Source organism: Hyperolius riggenbachi, chromosome 3 (genome assembly GCF_040937935.1).
Source record: "Hyperolius riggenbachi isolate aHypRig1 chromosome 3, aHypRig1.pri, whole genome shotgun sequence".
NCBI classification, from domain to species: domain Eukaryota; kingdom Metazoa; phylum Chordata; class Amphibia; order Anura; family Hyperoliidae; genus Hyperolius; species Hyperolius riggenbachi.
This window is the reverse complement of record NC_090648.1, coordinates 440,444,334-440,469,860: the sequence shown is the minus strand read 5'-3', so window position 1 is coordinate 440,469,860 and position 25,527 is coordinate 440,444,334. Positions and strand designations below refer to the sequence as shown.

General features: G+C 39.2%; 1 protein-coding gene across 25 annotated transcripts in view; it reads left to right on the top strand.

Annotated features, from left to right (window-relative positions):
- LOC137564200 (protocadherin gamma-C5-like) overlaps positions 1-25,527 on the top strand; it is a 669,033-nt gene that overhangs the window by 321,079 nt on the left and 322,427 nt on the right. Inside the window, exon 1 of one of the 25 annotated variants that reach the window (XM_068277725.1) lies at positions 7,384-9,923. The exons of 23 other annotated variants lie outside the window; for them this stretch is intronic. In XM_068277725.1, coding sequence (XP_068133826.1) covers positions 7,476-9,923 — 2,448 coding nt within the window. In that variant the 5' untranslated portion in view covers positions 7,384-7,475. Of the gene's footprint in view, positions 1-7,383; positions 9,924-22,593; positions 25,185-25,527 lie in introns of those variants that run through there. One more of the 25 variants, XM_068277731.1, reaches the window with a different exon arrangement.

Here is a 25,527-nt window from a genome sequence, read left to right as displayed (position 1 = left end):
ATTATCTGCAAACCTTGCTATCTGCAATACTATCAAAATAAATATTTATTAATTGTACTTTCTATCTTTAAACTTGTAAAGTACACTTAATAATTTGAATCATAGTAACACAGAATGCAGTGATGTTATTACATATAACTCTTGTTTTGTTCCTCTTCCAAAAAATTTTTTAAATGCCTTACTGCCTTTTGCCTGGTCTAATGATGGTTTATGTAGGAGTACATATATGGGGCATGTTTTACCTTTTGCTATTTAGATTGCTATGTGAGAGTGATAATTTTTCACCACTGGAGGGCAGAAGAGTCATTTAATATATGTGTTAGATATACCAATATATGTGCTCATACACTGGGTGCGCTCTCCTCCCCCTGGCTCAGTGATTCACCCTCCCATCTCTCCCCGCACACAAAGAAAAGCTGCAGCTCTGATGCAGATAATGGGGATGTTTTCTTTGATGGATATTTTGAGCGATGGGGATATACAAATGAAGAGCATGAGGATTATGAAGAACCTATGTTGAATCAAAAAGGAATATCAGTTGAGATATGGACATCAGAGGCTCCTGGCAGTGTTGGAAATGGCAAGTAACATTCTGCTTTGTCCTGTGTAGCTGGGGCTGTGTCTCTGGGCAGCTTCGTTATTCTATTGTGGAGGAGTCTGATCCAGGGACTGTTGTGGGGAATGTAGCTAAGGATCTCAGTCTAAAATCTGCAGATGTATTTAACCGTAAGTTACATTTGGAAGGCAAAGGTAGTAGACATTTCATTCTGAGACCAGAAGATGGATTTTTGCTTACAAGTGACAGGATAGATAGAGAAAATCTGTGTGGATCCAGCTTGACTTGTACATTGAATATAGAGGTGGCTGCTGAGAATCCTTTAGAGATTTTCAGCCTTGAAATAGACATTTTAGACATAAATGATAATTCTCCTATATTCTCAGTTAATAATCATACAATAAAAATAACAGAAGTGTTTACAAATCCTGGAGCTCGGTATGCCTTAGAGATAGCAGAGGATTTGGATGTTGGTGTCAATGCAGTCAATCAATATATACTGAATACAAACCCTTATTTTTCAATATCTGTGAAGAATCGTAAGGATGGAACTCTCATCCCTCAGCTGATATTAGAGAAGGTGTTAGATAGGGAGGAAAAATCAGAACACCATCTTATTCTCACAGCTATAGATGGTGGAGAACCAGCTAGATCAGGCTCCTGCAATGTAACAATAACAGTGCTAGATATTAATGATAATCCACCAGTCTTCGATAAACCTGTCTATAAAATCAGTCTGAAGGAAAACCTCCCATTAAATATTGTTATATTAACCTTAAATGCAACAGATCTTGATGAGGGAGCAAATGGGGAAATTAAATACTCTTTTGATAGCCACACCTTTAAATCAGCTAGAAAATTATTTGGTTTAAACGAGCAAACAGGAGACATTTATATAAGTGGTTCTGTGGATTACGAGGAGCTACATTTCTATGAATTATCCATCAGAGCTGTAGATAAAGGGCTGCCTGAACTGGAGGGAGATTGTCTTATTCAGATAGAAATAGAAGATGAAAATGATAACTATCCTGAAATAGCATTTTCCTCTGTAAACAAGGACATTCCAGAAAATGCTCCCATAGGAACAATTGTGGGATTTATTAATGTGCAAGACAAGGATTCTGGGAAAAATGGGGAGATACAATTGTATATGTCTCCAGATTTACCTTTTAAAATCAGGACTAATAAAAACCGTTACTCCCTGGTCACTGATGGGAATCTGGATAGAGAGAGGATGTCACAGTATATTATTGAGCTGACAGCTACTGATTTGGGGTCTCCTGCTCTGTCCAGTAAGACCACTGTTATTCTCAGTGTGTCTGATGTTAATGATAATGCACCATCATTTACACAGACTACTTATAATGCTTTCATTAAGGAAAACAGTGATCCGGGGACTCTGCTATGTACAGTATCTGCTACTGATGCAGATGAGGGTGATAATGCTGATATGGCTTTCTCTATAGTGGAGAGCCAGATAGATGGATCCTCTGTATCCTCTTTTGTTTACATTAATTCTAATACTGGTGACATATATGCTCAGCGTTCCTTTGACTTTGAGCACATCCAAACTCTGCAGATCACTATAAAAGTAGAGGATTCTGGGTCACCAAAGTTATCTTCTACTGTCCCTGTCTGTATATTCATTTTGGATTCAAATGACAACTCCCCCTCCCTGCTGTATCCAGAGCACTCTGAGGATCTCATTGTACAACAGAGGATTCCCAAATCTACAAGTGCCGGATATCTGGTGACCAAACTGTCTGCAGTGGATCTGGACTCTGGTCACAATGCCTGGCTGATCTTTAACCTCATTGACCCCGGCAGCTCCTCATTGTTCCAAGTGTCTAAACATACAGGAGAGGTCAGAACTGTAGGAGGATTGCAGGAAACTGAAAACACAGAGCAGCAGATTGTCATCTCTATCAGTGATCATGGGGATCCTCCATTATCTACTACAGTCACTGTGCTGGTCAGTATAGCAGATGAGGTGGTATTAGAGAAGCCCAAATCTGGTAGTATATTGACTAATTCAAAACCGTCATCAGATGTGACTTTATATCTAATAGTTTCCCTTGTGGCGATCAGTTTAGTTTCTCTTGTGACATTTATTATATTGCTGGTAAAATGTCTGAGGAAGGAAAGTTATGGTTACAGCAGCAGCTGCTGCTTTCTTACTGGATCTGAGTCCAAACCGTACATGGATCAGTACCAGCCGGCTCTGTTCCTAAACACAGATGGGACCTTAAAATACATGGAAGTCAGGATGGTCCCTCCAGGAGCCCAGGGACAATGTTACCAAACTAATGTGCCCCCAGCCCCACAGCAACGGGACTGTGCTTTCCTGCAGTCTCTGGATTTTCCACAGTTAAGGGAATTAGTCAGAGATGCTGATACCAACTCAGATACCAGCTGCATGAATGACCCCACCAAGGTGAGTTATAATTTAAATCAATAAACAATCTCATCACTATGACCTGCTGTTTTGAATATATTTTAGTGGTGGAGAGGATTCTGTGCGGCAATATTGTGTCATTAATAATACACCTTCTCTAATAGTTTAAACTGGCATAAAAGATGTCCTTCATACTTCCACAAAACAATTAGAAAATTCACTTAGTGGATTCCCTTCCTCTACTGTAAGATTAGTAATTCCTGTTGTGACGTTTTATAGTCTCTTGCAAACTCAGGCTTTGAGTCCTTGACCAGGATTCAAATCCATGCTCAAGCCAGTATGTAAAATATTAGGGAGTCTTTGGGCAAGGTTCCCTAATGCTTCTGGTCATTTGTGGAGAGCCCCCTAAGTGGTTGCAACTCTGCAGCACTTAGAGACTTCCAAAAGCGCAAAATACATGTTTTTTGTCTTGCCTTGGCTATATTCTAGGTGAATATATGTATTCAAAACTTCTGATGTTGCCTTAGTTGTTGATAATGTTCAAATATTTAAATGAATTAGTTTTCTTTTAATAGTTTTTTTGTATTTGCAATGTTACTGCCTTTCTGAGCTTGCACTATAAGATCATTTTTCAGCACCAAGTGATAAAAATCACAGCAACATGAAAAACAAAAAGTTGTTGTGTCAACCTTCAGTTTTATTTAAGCAATTTTAGAGCCATTGCTTGTATACTAGATTAAAATATATATTTTATAAGGAACCTGATGCCTCTATAATAAATGTAGTTAAATATAAGTTACATTTCCACTTGCCTATTTTCACTTCAAATACCCAGACAGGCAAATGAGCATTTCTACGTTTTAATTTATTAAACTTGATTGGGTATTTTAAGTGAAAAAAACATTCTCTCTACATTGTATCAGGTACAAAGGGAGAAAATGATACCATGGATAAGATTGTAAAAAACAGATGTCAAATTTTGACAATACTGGTCATTGCTGCTTGCTAGGTGGTGACGGGATTAGGTTCACATTTGTTGCCATTTTGAAAATTCTTGTCAAATTCCTCTAACATTGTTGTGTGTCAGTGAATAACTTAAAGAGAAACTGTCATGAAAATATTAAAATTTAAAACACATACAAATTGGAAGTACATTGCTATCATAGTAAAATGAGCCATAAATTACTTTTCTCCTATATTGCTGTCGTGTCGCTTACAGTAAGTAGTAGAAATCTGACATGAACGACAGTTTTTTGAGTAGCCCATCTTCTCATAGGAAGGTTCTCAGGGTTTTTGCTTTATTGTAAAAAGCACTTAGTGAATGGCAGTTGCTCCGTCCAACTGCCAAAATAGTGTGCAGCGAGCAGGGAGGCTGGCCAGCATCTTTGTATTAATCATTTTCAGGGAATGTCTTTATAAAGAATAAAGGCCATGCTGAAAATCCCAGATGAAGAGATGGACTAGCCCAAAACCTGTTGGTAATGTGAGATTTCTACTATTTACTGTAGGTGACAGCAACATAGGAGAAAAGTAATGTATGGCTCATTTTACTCTGGGAGAAATGTACTTCTTATTTGTATGTGTTTTAAATTTTCAGATTTTCATGACAGTACCTCTTTAAACAAGCATGTTCTGCTTTGTGAAATACTTTTAGTACAGCAGTTATGTACAAATATTTTTCCAAAATGGGACATATTTTGTTTTTTTGTCATACGAAAATGTGGCAAAAGAGCGCATGTCATTTTTCTTTTCCACTTTTTACACTTGAGAAATCATTGAGCGAGTTTCCAAAAGTAACATACTCTCTGTTATTTTGTTTTTTTATTAAAACTGACTTTTTTTTTGCTCGGAAACTGAATTCATTCATATCGTGCATTCATGTGCTACGTTAAGTTTTGTAAATCACCCGCATTTACCATCCATGTAGGTGAAAACAGTAAATTTTAGCACTGGTATACAACCACAGCCATACTTCACAAAGGTAGAGTTAAATAAATATTTTTTTTCCTGCTGTGCTAGTGCTCAAGCTGGAGAAAGGAAGTTTGGAGCTGTACATCTCATGCTTTAAATCCTGAAGGGTTTTTGAGGTGTTAGCCCTGCTAAGTATCTCCAAATGAAATGGGTTGTTTAATTTTCAAATGCATATTTGAATGACTGGATGGTACTCTGTAAAAATGCAGTCATTTACAATATCTCTAATCGAGGGCTGGGCAAACTTTGTGTGGCACGGGCCGCATGCTGTGGACTGCATTCCTAACATTCCCTGTCTCTTCCTACAGTACCTACCCCCCCCCCCCTCCTGCAGAGTCACAAGCAGAAACCAAGGGGTAACACTCACCAACTCACTGGTTCCTGCATCAGGTATCCATGGCCACAGGGCATCACATGACCTGTCACATGACACGCCGTCAGGATGTGTCAGTGTGTAATACACTGACATCGCTGACGCTTACAGGTTCTCACATGACGTCCTGTGGCCATAGAGAACCAATGCAGCAAGCGGTGAGTAGGTGAGTGTAACCCTTGGTTTCCTTAGGCTCGGGAATCTGCGGGGAGGGAGGGAATAGATAAATCCAGCCACCTGCCGGTGGGCCAGGTTTGCAACACATGGGCCATAGTTTACCCAGCATTGCTTTTATCCATAGTGTGTGTGCGTGTGTGTGTGTGTGTGTGTACCATGAAAAAAAGGGATTTCCAATAATTAAATTACCAATTACCAAAAGATGTGTGGGACAGCACTCAAGTGAAGTAGGGATCAATCGCATGCAGCGGATAGACCCGTGTACCACCTGGGTCAATATTCCAGCTTCTCCAAAGTAATCCGGCACAGCTCTTTTACAAATTGCTATTATTAGGTTATTAGGTCTTCACAGGTAAAAACATACAAGCTGCATATGGAGGTTTGAAACGGTGGCCCGTAGCCACTATGCAGCTTGTATGTTTTTACCTTTGAAGACCTAATAAAGCAATTTGTAAAAGATAATGAAATTACCAACTTTTTTAATGGCATCTATATTAGTAGAAATGCGCTTTTATCCAAATAAAATGTCATATCACACCGTACGTGTTGCCAAACTGAAGGCAGTGTATAACAAATTTATTAGCAGAGCACTTGAGTTGTTTATCTCGCCTCAACTCTGAGTGCACAAAATAAAAAAAATCTACCCATTCCCACTTCATTCTGGAATCCCTACTTCTGCCCCAAATACTTTCTAAAATATTTCGACAAATCTGTTACCAATGTATAAATACATTTTACTGTTGAAACGATATGTTGGCATTGCTAACTAACAAAACATACATAGGATATGCTTTAAAGACATATATAACAGCATGATTTGTGCTAGAAAAGTCTGATTCTGGAGCAAATCCTTGACAAACTTCCATTTTTATATGAAAATATAGAGAAACTGAATCTGAGCATTAACAAAAAGAAGATATCTATAGCCACTATTTCCAGTTCCATCCAATTGCCTTCAGTATTTGCTTAGCTACCCCTGCAAAGCAGCAACATCAGTGTATGTTCATTATTAGAGCTTTCAAATCTTTGTAGCAATGTAACCTCTTGAGGACTGCAGGGCTAAACCCCCTAGTGACCAGGCCATTTTTAGTAAAATTGGCCACTGCAGCTTTAAGGCCAAGCTGCAGGGCCGCACAACACAGCACACAAGTGATTCCCCCTCCCTTTTCTCCCCACCAACAGAGCTCTCTGTTGGTGGGGTCTGATTGCTCCCCCATGTTTTTGTTTTGATAATAAATATTATTGTTCTGGTTTTAAAAAAAAACTGTTTCTTTAAACCCCTTCCCTCCCTCCCCACAGCCAGCCAATTACGGTGATCAGCTGTCATAGGCTTCTGCCTATGAGAGCCGATCGCTCTCTTGTCCCCCAGGGGGACAGCCGTGTCATACGGCTGTCCCCAGTGCAGTGATGCTGCTGATCGCAGTGCTGCAGCATGTAAATAGACGGCGGTCACGCTGTCTAACAGTCTCCCAAGCGGCAATAGCCGCTCAGAGACTGAAGGCGGTGCAGAGCTCCGCCCCTCAAGCAGGAGATGCACGCACATGATAGTAAATAATACACAATAATATAACAGATTATAAAGAAACTTTCAGGAAAAAAGCACCTCAAAGGTTGGGGAGGAAACACAAGTGACGCAATAAGCTGTATATACAGAGACAAACATTTCCTTACTCACAAGTGTGCAGTGAATGATTTCTTTTGAAAAAAATCTTTTTATAAACAATGGCCACAAGAGGTCACTCTTGTCCTCTATTCATATCATTTCCACACAGCACTAGATCTGCTCAGGCTATCAGTGCGCTCTCCACCCCCTGGCTCAGTGATTCGCCCTCCCATATTTTCTCGTACACAAAGAACAGCTGCAGCTCGGAGATGGAAATCCAATGGATATTTTCCTTTCTTTGGATGTACTCAATCTTTGGGGTGCAAAGAAGCATTCATTAGTGCATTTTGGATTACAAAGGATCTATGTTACATCAAGTACGAGGAAATCATTGTGAGATATGGACATCAGAGGCTGCTCTCTTTGTTGGAAATGGCAAGTAGCATTCTCCCTTCTCCTGTGTAGCTGGGGCTGTGTCTCTGGGCAGCTTCGTTATTCTATTATGGAGGAGTCTGATCCTGGGACATGGCTAGGAAATGTAGCTCAGGATCTGGGCATAAAACAGGCAGAGCTTGCCCAGCGCAGGTTACATTTATCATCTGACAAATACCAAAGATATTTTGCTGTAAATAAAGACAATGGAGGCTTGACTGTAAATGACAGGATTGATAGGGAGAGCCTGTGTGGATCTAGTGTGAGCTGTTTGCTGCATTTAGATGTGGTGGCTGAAAATCCTTCAGAGCTGTTTAGACTAGATATAGAGATCTTGGATATTAATGACAATTCACCAGCATTTATTTCTAATAATCGTAGTATAGTAATCACAGAATACTGGACAGGTCCTGGTGCCAAATTTGCCTTACAAATAGCTGAGGATTTAGATGTTGGTGTTAATGGTGTTGGTCAGTACATATTAAACCCAAATCCCTATTTCTCATTGTCTGTGAAGAATCGTAAGGATGGGACTCTCATCCCTCAGCTGATATTAGAGAAGGTGTTGGATAGGGAGGAAAAGTCAGAACACCATCTTATTCTCACAGCTATAGATGGTGGAGAACCAGCTAGATCAGGCTCCTGTCATATAACAATAACAGTGGCAGATATTAATGATAATCCACCTGTGTTTAACCAATCAAAGTATAAAATCAGTCTGACAGAAAACCTGCCTTTAAATACTGTCATATTAAAATTGAACGCAACAGATCGGGATGAGGGAGCAAATGGGGAAATAGAATATTATTTTGATGATCATACATCTGAATTGGCAAGAAGAATATTTGCTTTAAATGAAGTCAATGGTGAGATTTATATTACTGAAGCTATTGATCATGAAGAAGTGGATTTTTATGAATTGTCTATTAAAGCTGTAGACAAAGGGTTATCTAAACTAGAAGGGGATTGTTTGGTTCATATAGAAATAAAAGATGTAAATGACAATTATCCTGAAATTTCTTTTGCCTCGTTGATAACGGAGATTCCAGAAAATGCACCTTTAGGAACATTACTGGGATTTATCAATGTGGCAGACAAGGATTCTGGGAAAAATGGGGAAATACAGCTGGATATGTCTCCAGACTTGCCTTTTAAGATTCAAACTGTTAAAAATTGTTACTCCCTGGTCACTGATGGGAATCTGGATAGAGAGAGGATATCACAGTATATTATTGAACTGACAGCTACAGATTTGGGGTCCCCTGCTCTGTCCAGTAAGACCACTGTTATTCTCAGGGTGTCTGATGTTAATGATAATGCACCAGCATTTACACAGACTACTTATAATGCTTTCATTAAGGAAAACAGTGATCCAGGGACTCTGCTTTGTACAGTATCTGCTACTGATGCAGATGAGGGCGATAACTCTGATCTGGTTTACTCCATAGTGGAGAGCCAGATAGATGGATCCTCTATATCCTCTTTTGTTTACATCAATTCTAATACTGGTGACATATATGCTCAGCGTTCCTTTGACTATGAGCACATCCAGACACTACAAATTACCATAAAAGTAGAGGATTCTGGATTCCCAAAGTTATCTTCTACTGTCCCTGTCTGTATATTCATTCTGGATACAAATGACAACTCCCCCTCCCTGCTGTATCCAGAGCACTCTGAGGATCTAATTCTACAACAGAGGATCCCAAAATCTACAAGTGCCGGATATCTGGTGACCAAACTGTCTGCAGTGGATCTGGACTCTGGTCACAATGCCTGGCTGCTCTTTAACCTCATTGACCTCGGCAGCTCCTCATTGTTCCAAGTGTCTAAACATACAGGAGAGGTCAGAACTGTACGAGGATTGCAGGAGACAGAAAACACAGATCAGCAGCTTGTCATCTCTATCAGTGATCATGGGGATCCTCCATTATCTACTACAGTCACTGTGCTGGTCAGTATAGCAGATGAGGTGGTAGTAGAGAGACCCAAATCTGGGGATTTCATCGCAAATTCTAAGCCATCAAAAGACATGACTTTATATTTAATAGTTTCCCTTGTGGCTATCAGTTTAGTTTCTCTTGTGACATTTATTATATTGCTGGTGAAATGTCTGAGGAAGGAGAGTTATGGTTACAGCAGCAGCTGCTGCTTTCTTACTGGATCTGAGTCCAAACCATACCTGGATCAGTACCAGCCGGCTCTGTACCTGAACACAGATGGGACCTTAAAATACATGGAAGTCAGGATGGTCCCTCCAGGAGCCCAGGGACAATGTTACCAAACTAATGTGCCCCCAGCCCCACAGCAACGGGACTCTGCTTTCCTGAAGTCTCTGGATTTTCCACAGTTAAGGGAACTAGTCAGAGATGCCAATACCAACTCAGATACCAGCTGCATGAATGACCCCAGCAAGGTGAGTTATAGTTTAAATCTATAAACACTCCGTTAACTTTGAATTGATATTTCATGAAGTGTTCCACTAGTGTAGTGAATTCTGTGCTGCAATATTGTTGTATTTGATAATATATCCCTTTCCATGGTGGAGATTGATCAAAAAATGTCCTTCATGCTGCCACAAACTAGGAGGAGTAAGTCTAGGAAACTTCGGCCTTAGTTTTATTAAATTATTGGACATATTTTTAGTTAATTCATAATTTCAGTAGCTTGGCTTCCTGTTGGTACTGTAGGATTAATGATTCCTGACTGTTGTAGCTCGGCCTGATCTGTTGAAAACTCTCTGGCATTGAAACATATGTCTGTATTAATAAACATGTGAATATATTAATTCTGAAAGTCTACTGTTAATTGAAGTGGTTGATTCTTTTCAGATGAATAAATACGTTTGTAGCAGGTACTGTTTTTATGTAACATTTCTCGACTACACCATTTGTTGGCTTTGATGTATTAATTTTTTCTTAAGACTTTTTTTTAACCTTTTGCTATGCATTACATATTATGAAAACATATATTAACCTACTTTCTAGTTTAATCAGTGTCAATACACTACAGAAGAATATATATATATATATATATATATATATATATATATATATATATATATATATATATATATATATATATACATCTTATATATACATACATATTTTTTACATGGCAATCTTAACATATTTGTTGTTGCTGTGATTTATTCGTTTAAATTTTCCTCGTTTATATTTTCCAGTGAGCATATTTTAGAATTTCAGCCAAAATTAAATGTTCACGCATTGCACCTATCGGACTTAAAGCAATTGAAAACTACAACCTCTGAGGGCGCACTCAGTAGGCCACCTTGCAGTGGTAAGGTCTCTTGCCAAAAGATACCATACTGAACAGATTTGAATCTGGTTCACCACTGTCGAAAGTAATATAATTAACTAGCACACTATCCCTAGCCAATCATGAATGAGTACTCTGTAAATTGCACTTAATAAATTAAGTTTTTCATTTTGGTGGTGGACAAGTAGATATAAAAAGTTGTTTTCCACTTTTCACAGTTCAGGGGTAGTTTGCTGACTTTTTTTAAAATAACGTATTCCCTCAAGCTTCCTTTTTTTTTTTCAAAATTGTAATACAAAATGCCTTTTTATTTTTTCATGGAGAAAGATTTATATTTTTATTTGTCTTAATTCTGAAAAAAAACTTTTCTATCAATATTTTTCATTTATTACAATTTATGTCTAGTTCTGTATATCACCATCCTGCAACTTACATGTAGAAAGCAGAGAAATTTGGCTTATGTACTGTACATAACTAAAACCATGGTTCATGGATGTATTTTTTTTTTAAAAGTAGAAGTTTCTTTTCTTTAAAGGGGCAGTATGGCGAAAATTTGTAAAATTTAAAATATGTGCAAACATAAACAAATAAGAAGTATGTTTCTTCCAGAGTAAAATGAGCCATAAATTACTTTTCTCCTATGTTGCTGTCACTTACAGTAGGTAGTATAAATCTGACAGAAGTAACAGGTTTTGGACTAGTCCATCTCTTCATAGGGGATTCTCAGCTAGGCTTTTACTCTTTTATAAAGATATTCCCTAAAAAGGATTTAAACAATGATGCTGGCCAGTTTCCCTGCTCACTACACAGTTTTTTGGCAGTTGGACAGAGCAACTGCCATTCACTAAGTGCTTTTGAAAATAAATAAGTCCCTGAGAATTCCCCTATGAAGAGATGAACTAGTCCAAAACCTGTCGCTTCTGTCAGATTTCTACTACCTACTGTAAGTGACAGCAATTTAGGAGAAAAGTAATTTATGGCATATCTGAATAATACAAATGTTGTGAAGACACAACTGTTACAGTTATTAATACAAACAGCTGTCTAGAAAAATATAAAAAGGTTACAAGAAATTATCAGGAAAAGGGCCCTTCCCTTGCAACATTACAAACACAAGGGGAGGAAATGTACTGGGTAAGCTGTTTATCGGTTTCAAATTTTTTGTTTGGTGAAATTTGCCTTCTTAAAACAAATGAAAACTTGCAATATTTCAGCTATAAGTGAACATTTGTGGTTACCCACAATGCACCACTACCGAATATGCAAATTATCTCTTTTTGCCTCTGTAAGCCAGGCAAGCATCCAGAACCGCTAGTGTATAGCAAGCCTATAGCTTTAAATATTTTATTTGAATTTCAGCATAAAGAAAGTACAACATTTGCAGACATGTCTGCGTATCATTATGAAAATAAACATGATCTCAATAAATAAAGTACAACAAGCAATCTCATTATATTTGTCCGGTGCTTCTCGTCAATAACAGCTGTTAAGAAACAAAGATCGAGGTATTAACTTCAGTAGCAGAAATTGACTCATTGGTCAGGTAAGCTGTATATGCAAAGGCAGTGGTTTTCTGACCGCAGAATGTATAGTTTGGTCAATCCATCTACAGATCACCATTATAGGTTATGTATTTTATGTTGCGCAAGGAACTGATCATCCATAAATAAAATCTCAAAACTTTGCCTCATAAAACAATGATCAGATTTAAAAAAAACAAAAAACAAAAGTAACAGTGAGCTAGGATATAAAAATATCTTATTAGACACATATTTTGCATGACCTACTTGGTGAACTGGCCCTTAGGGTAAAACAATGTTTACAAAAAGTTAAAGTATGTATATACTGAAATACATAAAGCACGATTACATATGAAAAAAGAGAGAGATATATTTTACTGAGCTGTTAATAATTCCTTCAGATAACGAACTCTACATGCAGTGACCACAAGAGGTCACTATTGTCCTCCATTCATATTTCTACACAGCACTAGATCTGCTCAGAATAGCTGTGTATTCTCCTCCCCCTGGCTCAGTGATTCACCCTCCCATATTTTCTCACACACAAAGAGCTGCAGCTCCGAGATGAAAACCCCATGGATATATTCTTTTCTTTGGATGCACTTAGTCTTAGGGGTAAAAAGAAGCATCATGAAGAACTAAATGCATTTTGGATTACAAAGGATCTATGTTACATCAAGAAGGACTCAGGAGGAAAACATTGTGAGATATGGACATCAGAGGCTGCTCTCTTTGTTGGAAATGGCAAGTAGCATTCTCCCTTCTCCTGTGTAGCTGGGGCTGTGTCTCTGGGCAGCTTCGTTATTCTATTGTGGAGGAGTCTGATCCAGGGACATGGCTAGGAAATGTAGCTCAGGATCTGGGCATAAAACAGGCAGAGCTTGCCCAGCGCAGGTTACATTTATCAGCTGACAAATACCAAAGATATTTTGCTGTAAATAAGGACAATGGAGGCTTGACTGTAAATGACAGGATTGATAGGGAGAGCCTGTGTGGATCTAGTGTGAGCTGTTTGCTGCATTTAGAGGTGGTGGCTGAACATCCTTCAGAGCGTTATAGCCTAGATATAGAGATTCTGGATATTAATGATAATTCTCCTATGTTTGTTTCTAATAATTACAGTATAGAGATCACTGAGTACTGGATAGGTCCTGGTGCTAAGTTTTCTTTACAGATAGCTGAGGATTTGGATGTTGGTTTTAATAGTGTCAGTCAGTATATATTAAACACAAATCCTTACTTCTCATTGTCTGTGAAGAATCGTAAAGATGGGACTCTCATCCCGCAGCTGATACTAGAGAAGGTGTTAGATAGGGAGGAAAAATCAGAGCACCATCTTATTCTTACAGCTATAGATGGTGGAGAACCAGCTAGATCAGGCTCCTGTCATATAACAATAATAGTGTTGGATGTCAATGATAATCCACCTGTGTTTAACCAGTCAGTGTATAAAATTAGTCTGATGGAAAACCTGCCTTTAAATACTTGTATATTAAAATTGAATGCAACAGATCAGGATGAGGGAGCAAATGGGGAAATACAATATTATTTTGATGACCATACATCTAAATCTGCAAGGCAGTTATTTGTTTTAAATCAAGAAAATGGTGAGGTTTCCGTAAATGGAGCTATAGATTATGAAGAGTCAGATTTTTATGAATTGATTATTAAAGCAGTAGACAAAGGAATCCCTAAACTAGAAGGAGATTGTTTAGTCCATATAGAAATAAAAGATATAAATGACAATTATCCTGAAATTTCTTTTGCCTCTTTGACAAACGAGATTCCAGAAAATGCACCTCTGGGAACATTATTGGGATTTATCAACGTGGCAGACAAGGATTGTGGGAAAAATGGAGAAATAAAGCTGGAAATATCACCAGACTCTCCTTTTAAGATCCAAAATGTTAAAAATCGTTATTCGCTGGTCACTGATGGGAATCTGGATAGAGAGAGGATATCACAGTATATTATTGAGCTGACAGCTACTGATTTGGGGTCTCCTGCTCTGTCCAGTAAGACCACTGTTATTCTCAGGATGTCTGATGTTAATGATAATGTGCCGACATTTACACAGACTACCTATAATGCTTTCATTAAGGAAAACAGTGATCCCGGGACTCTGCTATGTACAGTATCTGCTACTGATGCAGATGCGGGTGATAACTCTGATCTGGTTTACTCCATAGTGGAGAGCCAGATAGATGGATCCTCTATATCCTCTTTTGTTTACATCAATTCTAATACTGGTGACATATATGCTCAGCGTTCCTTTGACTATGAGCATATCCAGACTTTACAAATCACCATAAAAGTAGAGGATTCTGGATCCCCCAAGTTATCTTCTACTGTCCCTGTCTGTATATTCATTCTGGATACAAATGATAACTCCCCCTCCCTGCTGTATCCAGAGCACTCTGAGGATCTCATTGTACAACAGAGGATCCCAAAATCTACAAGTGCCGGATATCTGGTGACCAAACTGTCTGCAGTGGATCTGGACTCTGGTCACAATGCCTGGCTGCTCTTTAACCTCATTGACCCCGGCAGCTCCTCATTGTTCCAAGTGTCTAAACATACAGGAGAGGTCAGAACTGTACGAGGATTGCAGGAAACAGAAAACACAGAGCATCAGCTTGTCATCTCTATCAGTGATCATGGGGATCCTCCATTTTCTACTACAGTCACTGTGCTGGTCAGTATAGCAGATGAGGTGGTAGTAGAGAGGCCCAAATCTGGGGATTTATTGAAAAATGCCAAACCATCTTCAGATGTAACTTTATATCTAATAGTTTCCCTTGTGGCGATCAGTTTAGTTTCTTTTGTGACATTTATTATATTGCTGGTGAAATGTCTGAGGAAGGAGAGTTATGGTTACAGCAGCAGCTGCTGCTTTCTTACTGGATCTGAGTCCAAACCGTACATGGATCAGTACCAGCCAGCTCTGTACCTGAACACAGATGGGACCTTAAAATACATGGAAGTCAGGATGGTCCCTCCAGGAGCCCAGGGACAATGTTACCAAACTAATGTGCCCCCAGCCCCACAGCAACGGGACTCTGCTTTCCTGCAGTCTCTGGATTTTCCACAGCTAAGGGAATTAGTCAGAGATGCTGACTCCTCCTCAGTTGCCAGCTGCATGATGGATCCAAGCAAGGTGAGATATACTCTTAATCTCTAAACAATCTTTTCGCTTTGATTTGCTGGCTTGTAGTTTGTTTAACTATAGAGTAAATTCTGTGCTACAATATTGTTTAAATTGGCCAAAAAATGTCCTTCATACTGCCATAAAGTAAGGAGGATAAGCATAGGATAGTCTTGGTTTTCCTTAATTTTATATTCTGTTATAGTTTGTATGAACTGGTGGAATTTCCTGTTGACACTCTAGAATTATGGTTTCCTGGTTCCGGTTTTGTCTTGGAGTAATCTGATGAAAATTCTGTGTTTGAAACGTGTATGATTACAAGCACTTTATTGTATTACCTTTAAATCTATTGTTATTTGGGGAAGTTGACTCTTTTCAGAACAATAAATCATTGTTTTATTTGTAGCAGCCCTTGATTATAGTATAGGTTGGCTTTGATGTATTCACCTTTTCTACATCTTTGGCATTGCATCAGAAAAGTAATAACAAGCTTATATGAAATCAGTGCTTGGATTTATATAGCACCAACTTATTACACAGTTAAATAAGCCTACAGACAAATATAATAGGAGTGACAGACAACACAATACAGGTAATACAGGTACATTTTGCATATGAAGCTTAAAGCTACTCTAAGGACAGGATTTTTCACCTAAAATTCCCAGTCAGGCTAATAAAATGTTTTAATTTTTTTTATTTTCTATCGTGAAAAACTGTAAAACTGTAAAATTTTAAATGCATGTAGACACATACAAATAAGAAGTATGTTCTTTCCAGAATGAAATGAGCTAGAAATTGTTTCTCTTATGTTGCTGTCACCTACAGTAGGTAGTAGAAGTCCGATGGAACTGATAGGTTTTTGACTGGCCCATGTCTTCATGGGGGATTGTCAGCATTTCACTTATTCCTCTATAAAAGTACTCCTCAGAAAGAATCTATATGGAGATGCAGGCAACACACACACACACACACACACACACACACACACACACACACACACACACACACACACACACACACACACACACACACACACACACACACACACACACACTCACACACACACACTATACACACACACACAGACACACACACACCACACACACACACACACACACACACACACACACACACACACACACACACACACACACACACACACACACACACACACACACACACACACTATACACACACACACACACACACACACTATACACACACACACACACACACACACACTCACACACACACACACTATACACACACACACACAGACACACACACACCACACACACACACACACACACACACACACTATACACACACACACACACACACACACGGACACACACACGGACACACACACACACACACTATACACACACACACACCACACACACACACACACACACACACACACACACACACACACACACACACACACACACACACACACACACACACACACACTATTATGGCAGATGGACTGAGCAACTGCTGTTCATGTTGTGCTTTTGAAAACAAATAAAACCCTGAGAATCCCCCATGAGGAGATGGGCAAGTTCAACACCTGGCAGCTCTGTCAGATTTCTACTACCTACTGTAAGTGGCAACAACATAGGAGAAAAGTAATTTATAGCACGGATTACTCTGGGAGAAATGTATACTTTTTCTGTATGTATTTTCATATATTTTAAATTTAACATTTTTTAGTAATAGTGGTGCTTTGAACCTGACTGAATATTTAAAGTGATATTAGGAAAAGTAAATTATCAGTGTCAGGTGCAAAGTGGTGGAAAACAATAGGGGGGGGGGAAATAAATTAGATGTCATGTTTGAATATTATTAACCATTTTTAGCCTGATGAGAACAGGATTGACTTCACTTGACTCTTGAAGCATTTGTGTGAAGTTTGTTTAGCTAGAACTGCCGCCACATATGGTCTGCTTTGTAAATTGGAATAGCGGTAATGTGCAAATATTTTGCTAATGTAGGTGATTTTTTTTATAGCACTTTGTGACAAAAATGTACATAGAAAGTTGTTTTTCCATTTTTGCAGTTACTTCTCTAGAAATCTCTCCAGGTTTTTTCTTTATTTTTCAGATTTGTTGCGCAAAAAGCGTTATTATTTTCACATGTGTTTCTATTTTAAAAATATACTTCTCTGTTAATATTTTTAATCTATTCCAATTCATGTCCTGTTCTGTATGCCAAAACCATGCAGCTTACACATACATGAAAACAGTGAACTTAAAGATGAACTGTAACCAAGGACTGAACTTCATCCCAATCAGTCCTTGGTTACCCCCCTTTCCCATGAGAAATCTTTTCCTTTTCTCATATGGATTATCAGGGGGGTCTGTGTGGTTGATATTGTGGTGAAACCCCTCCCACAGTGTGATGACAACACCTAGGTACTGACATCATGCTGTGGGAGCCTTGTTGCATTGTGGGAAATGACAGCTGTTTCCCAATGCAACCTCTGACAAAGTAGAGGGTAAAGAGGCGCCCAATGTATATAAAACACTTTAAAATCAATAAAATGAAAAAAGGTTGAGGTGGCTTACCTCACAGACGACAAACTCACTTTAAGTAAGGAAGTTTAATTGAATATTAAGCACAGGCAACGCGTTTTGTGGGACTATGCCCACTTCCTTAGGCCAAATAAATGAGCATAGTCCCACGAAACACGTTGCCTGTGCTTAATATTCAATTAAACGTCCATACTTAAAGTGACTTTATCGTCTGTGAGGTAAGCCACCTCAACCTTTTTTTAATTTTATTGATTTTAAAGTGTTTTATATGCATTGGGCGCCTCTTTACCCTCTACTGTACCTTACTTCCCCCACCCTACTGGGAGGGGAGCCTTGCGCACCTATCCAAGGGGCGCAGGTTTTTTGCTAAGAGAGCGACCGAGTCCAGGACTGCTGGTAAACCTGAGTGGAGTCAGGTTTAAAACACTCCACCTCCCTTAAGTGGTCGGTTGCCCCCTTTGCAACCCACCTTTGTGAGTACCCTTCTATAGAAGTATTTTGTATACCCAATACTTGTGACATACTGTACTATTTGGGCTCCCGTTTGTCTTTGTTTTTTCCCTTCAGTCCTGTACAAACCTCTGACAAAATCATTTATAATCAATTATTGTAAAAATGAAGCACTTTTTTTCATGATGTTATTTTCGCAGCAGTTCCTCTTTAAGTGCATAACTATAGGCATGGTTTATGTATTTACATTTTAAAAAGTAGATTTTTTTTCTTTAAATATTGTGCTAGGCATGCAAACTGGAAAATAGAAACATGCTTTGTTGAATAGAAGCAAATACTTTCTTGATGATATTATGCTTTATGGTGTACAATAAAAATACTTTATGAAATTGAATGTAACTGGCTAGCCTAAGTATTTAAAAATGAAATAGTTTATTCTATTTTGGAATGCATATTAGATCTGTACCAGGTAGCTGTCTCATGGAATATGGTTCATGTAGTCCATAGTGAATGCATGTACTGCAAAGCAATGTTTTTGCTGTAGCCAATAGCGTCTATTTATACGCAGCAGTAATTGGAATTTAGATCTTCATGATTGTGTTCACCGGCCAAAATTATGATAACCACTTTTTCATCAGTACAGTAATACCCATCAACTGGCTATCTTTAGTTCCATTTGCATTAGTAGAGTAATAGATTACCAGCCATAACTGTTATTTCCCCATAGAACAACTCACAATACACACTCCATAGACTTTCATGTACCACTACATTTTATAGGGTACCTGTGTGAAAAAAGGAAAAGACAGATACTTACCTCAGTAGAGGGAAGCCCATGTATAGTCCAGAAACTTTGCCAATCCTCCTCAACCTCCCCATTCCAGCACTTGGATCCCCTTAACATACTCAACAAGGGCTTGCTGGATATGTTTTCATGGTTGTGCCCCCAACAGCATATGGGCATGGAAATACTCCACAGGTACAAATACTCTCTGTGCCTGTGCAGTAGCATGAAGTTGCTTGTACATGGCTTTTTCCTCCATGTATGAGGGAATTTATAGTACTGCGCTGGTATGGGCAGTACTTGCCCCTGTGCTGTACAACTTGTAAACAGACGGGAGCATGGCAAAGAAGAAAAGGGTCCCAATGAGCATTGGTGGGGTGGAGGAGTATCAGAGAGGCTTCTCACTGTTGAGGTAAGTATCTAACTTTCCTTTTTTCCCCCACAGGGTTGCTGCTAAGTGGTGATCTGTAGCAAAGTGGCAAACCCAGTGTTTAATACACCGACCTTGTAGCTTTATTGTACATTCACCACCAAGAAAGTAGCAAATATGATCTGGTGGTCTACAAAGTGGCAGTCAGTATCATTGTCACTTTTTAAATATGGCATGAAAAATTAAAGATTTCTGTCAGGTCTGTAAAAATGGCAAGCGGGCTGAAAAGTTTTGATCTCTTTTATCTGTCCAATACTTCTATAAAAATATATATTAACCACTTGATGACCCACCCTTTACCCCCCCTTAAGGACCAGCGCTGTTTTTAGTGATCTGTGCTGGGTGGGCTCTGCAGCCCCCAGCACAGATCAGGGCGCAGGCAGAGTGACCAGATCGCCCCCTTCCCCCCCCCATGGGGATGATGTGCAGGGGGGGTCTGATCGCTCCTGCCTGCCTGAGGTTTGCGGGAGGGGGGGGCACCTCAAAGCCCCCCTCCGCAGCGAAATCCCCCCCCCTCCCTCTCCTACCTGTCCCCCCTGGTGATCGGGGCTGCACAGGACGCTATCCGTCCTGTGCAGCCAGTGACAGGCTGTCCCCTGTCACATGGCGGCGATCCCCGGCCGCTGATTGGCCGGGGATCGCCGGTCTGCCTTACGGAAGCGCCGTACAATGTAAACAAAGGAGACATATGTCTCCTACGTTTACATTTAGTCTGCGAGCCGCAATCAGCGGCTCGCAGGCTATTCACGGAGACCCGCTCCGTGATCTAACAGAAAACGGCCTTTCCTGATTAATTAGGGAGGCACCTGGTGACGCAGATGTGCGTCGCTGGTCCTCCAGCTACCACTTTGCCGCCGCACGGTATGAGTGTGCGGTCGGCAAGTGGTTAAGGTACAATCATTTCTGCAGATATACAGTGGTATTCTGATGATCAATATATTCAATAGGCCTTCATGTGTCATACAACAACAACAAAAACATGTTACAAACTTGGAGCGATGTTCCACAATGTTCCACATACCAGAACTGCTTGGTTTGTATGTATCTGTTAAACATTATAGTGGAAAGTCATTCCAGCAGTACCATGTATCAGGCTTGCTTTTATTGTGTCCATGCAAACTCTTCACAAATAATATTGTGTGGGTCTCTTATGAGGTGTCACCTGGGCATTGCATCATATAACACCTATGCATGGTGGGTGCCAGGTAAAGGAAAGCCTGACTGCCATTTGGTGTTTCTGCTGAGGCTATAATAGTTATAATAATATCTGTCTAAAAATTTGTAGATCATGAACTTCTGTTCATACTTCTGGCTATGTAACATTCGCAAATATGCCACAATTGCTTTAATAATTGTTGCTGTAGAAGACTAATATCAGGATCACAAGGCCATAAAATTAACATGAGAAATGATTTACTACTTATGAAATAGTTTGATTACTGCTATAAAGTTGCCAGACTGTGGTGCAAATTTTCTTGATAAATCTCAGTCAAAATGAAATAATTTTATCTATTAATGTTTTTTTTTGCTTCAAAGCTGTAGATATATAACATAAACATGTATCCAAGAAAGACCTGCTTAGCCAGCTATTCCATCTCTACCAATGCACCTTCTAAACCTACAGAGAGCAAGTCTACCAACTGCTCATTGGCTATATAGTTGCCCTACCTGCAGCCAGTCAATTCAACCACATCTGTCCTCTGACAAACAACTCCCCACCCTTGTTATGGCAGCTAGTACTGGAAGCAACCACGTTGCTTAAGAAATTCATCTCCAAGTCAATCGATCGGCACAACGCTGCTATTTTTCTGAATGTTCAGCTTTCTATGAATTAGCTTGCACACAGAATCTCCTGCTTGAGCTTTTTCTGATGCAGTCAGAGATAAAACAACAGACTCAGCAGCTTGGAGAGAGGAAAAGAAAGTAAAAGTCTGAACTCTTTCACACTTAAAAAAGAGTTTGTTCTCAGAATTTATAATAATGTGGCTGATCTGTAAACGAAACAGGAAATTTACGCTGTAGTTCTGCCATAAAAACAGTGTTATAGCAGTACGTCAGCTTTTTAGGATTTTGTATCAATTTTAGGGACCTATTACCGGTATTCTAATTTACTGTATATAGCATTATCATCTTCTGTTGTGCTGCATAAAGTAAATATAAAGCATGCCTGCATCATACAAAGGTCATAAATACGAGCGGTTACAGTGGCTAATGCAGTTGTTCACCAAAATATACTATGGTTACAAGAAACTTTCAGGTTAAAGATCAAGTTTTTGCAAGCTTTCTATCTAAAAGGATAGCGCAGAAAACACAGCATAGGGTAGTGATTAAGATGTTATATGGGGCAGTGAGTTCCTAACTGCAGCAGATCTATAGTAGATCTGCAGATCACCATTTTAGGTTTTGTTTAGAATGGTAAACAGGGCATGGACGATCATCAAATAAAATCCAATCACACTCTTAAAATTGTTGCTTCATAAAAGTAGTCAGATTTTGAAAAAAAGGAAAACCAGGATGGGAGAAGTAAGGATCTCTTTTTAGATCATCCACCTCTTTTTGGTGGTAAAACTGGTAACATGAGATTTATTTTATCAGGGGGACACCCCCTCTCCTACACATAAACACACACATACATATTTTCTAATAAATATTGTGTGACCAGGCCCTTTGGGATAAACATTGTTTACCATAATTTATATGTATACATATACTGAAATGCAAAAAGTGCAATAGCATAAAAAAATTATATATTTTAAGTAATCTGTAAATAATTCTTCCAGACAGTCAAATGTATCTGTAGTAACCACAAGAGGTCACTCTTGTCATCCATTCACTTTATCTCTACACAGCATTAGATGTGTTCAGAATAGCTGTGTATTCTCCACCCCCTGGCTCAGTGATTCGCCCTCCCACATTTTCTCACACACAAAGAAGAGCTGCAGCTCCGAGATGAAGACCCCATGGATATATTCCTTTCTTTGGATGGAGTCTATTTTAGATGTTAAAAGAAGCATTGATACAAACTGAATGCATTTTGGATTACAAAGGATCTATGTTACATCAGAACCAAAGGAAACATTGTGAGATATGGACATCAGAGGCTGCTGTCTTTGTTGGAAATGGCAAGTAGCATTCTCCCTTCTCCTGTGTAGCTGGGGCTGTGTCTCTGGGCAGCTTCGTTATGCTATTGTGGAGGAGTCTGATCCAGGGACATGGCTAGGAAATGTAGCTCAGGATCTGGGCATAAAACAGGCAGAGCTTGCCCAGCGCAGGTTACATGTATCATCTGACAAATACCAAAGATATTTTGCTGTAAATAAGGACAATGGAGGCTTGACTGTAAATGACAGGATTGATAGGGAGAGCCTGTGTGGATCTAGTGTGAGCTGTTTGCTGCATTTAGAGGTGGTAGCCAAAAATCCTTCAGAGCTTTTTAATCTAGATATAGAAATTTTGGATATTAATGATAATTCTCCTACATTCCCCTCTAATAATCACAGTATAGAGATCACTGAGTTCTGGATAGGTCCTGGTGCCAAATTTGCATTACAAATAGCTGAGGATTTAGATATTGGTGTTAATGGTGTCAGTCAGTACATATTAAACACAAATCCTTATTTCTCATTGTCTGTAAAGAATCATAAAGATGGAACTCTCATCCCTCAGCTTATTTTAGAGAAGGTGTTGGACAGGGAGGAAAAATCAGAACACCATCTTATTCTCACAGTTATAGATGGTGGAGAACCAGCTAGATCAGGTACCTGCATTGTGACAATAACAGTGTCGGATGTCAATGATAATCCACCTGTGTTTAACCAATCAGTGTATAAAATCAGTTTGCTGGAAAACCTGCCCTTAAATACTTTTATAATAAAATTGAATGCAACAGATAAGGATGAGGGAGCAAATGGGGAAATAGAATATTATTTTGATGATCATACATTTAAATCCGCAAAGCAATTATTTGCTTTAAATAAAGTTAGCGGTGAGATTAATATCAATGGAGCTATAGATTATGAAGAATCAGATTTTTATGAATTGTCTATTAAAGCTGTAGACAAAGGGATTCCTAAATTGGAAGGTGATTGTTTGGTTCATATAGAAATTAAAGATGTAAATGACAATTATCCTGAAATTTCTTTTGCTTCTTTGGTAAATGAGGTTCCAGAAAATGCACCTTTAGGAACATTACTTGGATTTATTAGCGTGGCAGACAAGGATTCTGGGAAAAATGGAGAAATACAGCTGGATATATCACTAGATTTGCCTTTTAAGATCCAAAATATTAAAAATCGTTACTCGCTGGTCACTGATGGGAATCTGGATAGAGAGAGGATATCACAGTATATTATTGAGCTGACAGCTACTGATTTGGGGTCTCCTGCTCTGTCCAGTAAGACCACTGTTATTCTCAGGGTGTCTGATGTTAATGATAATGCACCAGCATTTACACAGACTACTTATAATGCTTTCATTAAGGAAAACAGTGATCCGGGGACTCTGCTATGTACAGTATCTGCTACTGATGCAGATGAGGGTGATAACTCTGATCTGGTTTACTCTATAGTGGAGAGCCAGATAGATGGATCCTCTGTATCCTCTTTTGTTTACATCAATTCTAATACTGGTGACATATATGCTCAGCGTTCCTTTGACTATGAGCACATCCAGACTCTACAAATCACCATAAAAGTAGAGGATTCTGGTTTCCCAAAGTTATCTTCTACTGTCCCTGTCTGTATATTCATTTTGGATACAAATGACAACTCCCCCTCCCTGCTGTATCCAGAGCACTCTGAGGATCTCATTGTGCAACAGAGGATCCCCAAATCTACAAGTGCCGGATATCTGGTGACCAAACTGTCTGCAGTGGATCTGGACTCTGGTCACAATGCCTGGCTGCTCTTTAACCTCATTGACCCCGGCAGCTCCTCATTGTTCCAAGTGTCTAAACATACAGGAGAGGTCAGAACTGTACGAGGATTGCAGGAAACAGAAAACACAGAGCAGCAGCTTGTCATCTCTATCAGTGATCATGGGGATCCCCCATTATCTACTACAGTCACTGTGCTGGTCAGTATAGCAGATGAGGTGGTAGTAGAGAGGCCCAAATCTGGAGATTTAATGAGAAATGCCAAACCATCATCAGACATGACTTTATATCTAATAGTTTCCCTTGTGGCGATCAGTTTAGTGTCTCTTGTGACATTTATTATATTGCTGGTGAAATGTCTGAGGAAGGAGAGTTATGGTTACAGCAGCTGCTGCTTTCTTACTGGATCTGAGTCCAAACCATACATGGATCAGTACCAGCCGGCTCTGTTCCTGAACACAGATGGAACCCTAAAATACATGGAAGTCAGGATGGTTCCTCCAGGAGCCCAGGGACAATGTTACCAAACTAATGTGCCCCCAGCCCCACAGCAACGGGACTCTGCTTTCCTGCAATCTCTGGATTTTCCACAGTTAAGGGAGTTAGTCAGAGATGCCGATACCAACTCAGATACCAGCTGCATGAATGACCCCAGCAGGGTGAGTTTTTTTCTGAAAATCTGTAAACTATGATTTTTTTTTTGTAAATTTCTGTAAATGAGTTGTTTGGTATTTGACATTTATAATGTTATATGGCAAGTTTAGAAATTCCTTTGTGCCTATATTTGATACAAGAAAAAAATGTTCAGGTTTTTATGTCAGTGTCCAGTAACAGTTAATATGCACTTGCAGTGGTATAAGTAGAGATACTGATATTTTGTTAGATCTCAATACCAATGTAAAATTCAACAATGACACCTTTTCCTACATCATGAAGATCGATGGAAAGGGCACGGCACTGTATTTATTCATGCAGTACATAGAGCATTCAGAACATGAACGT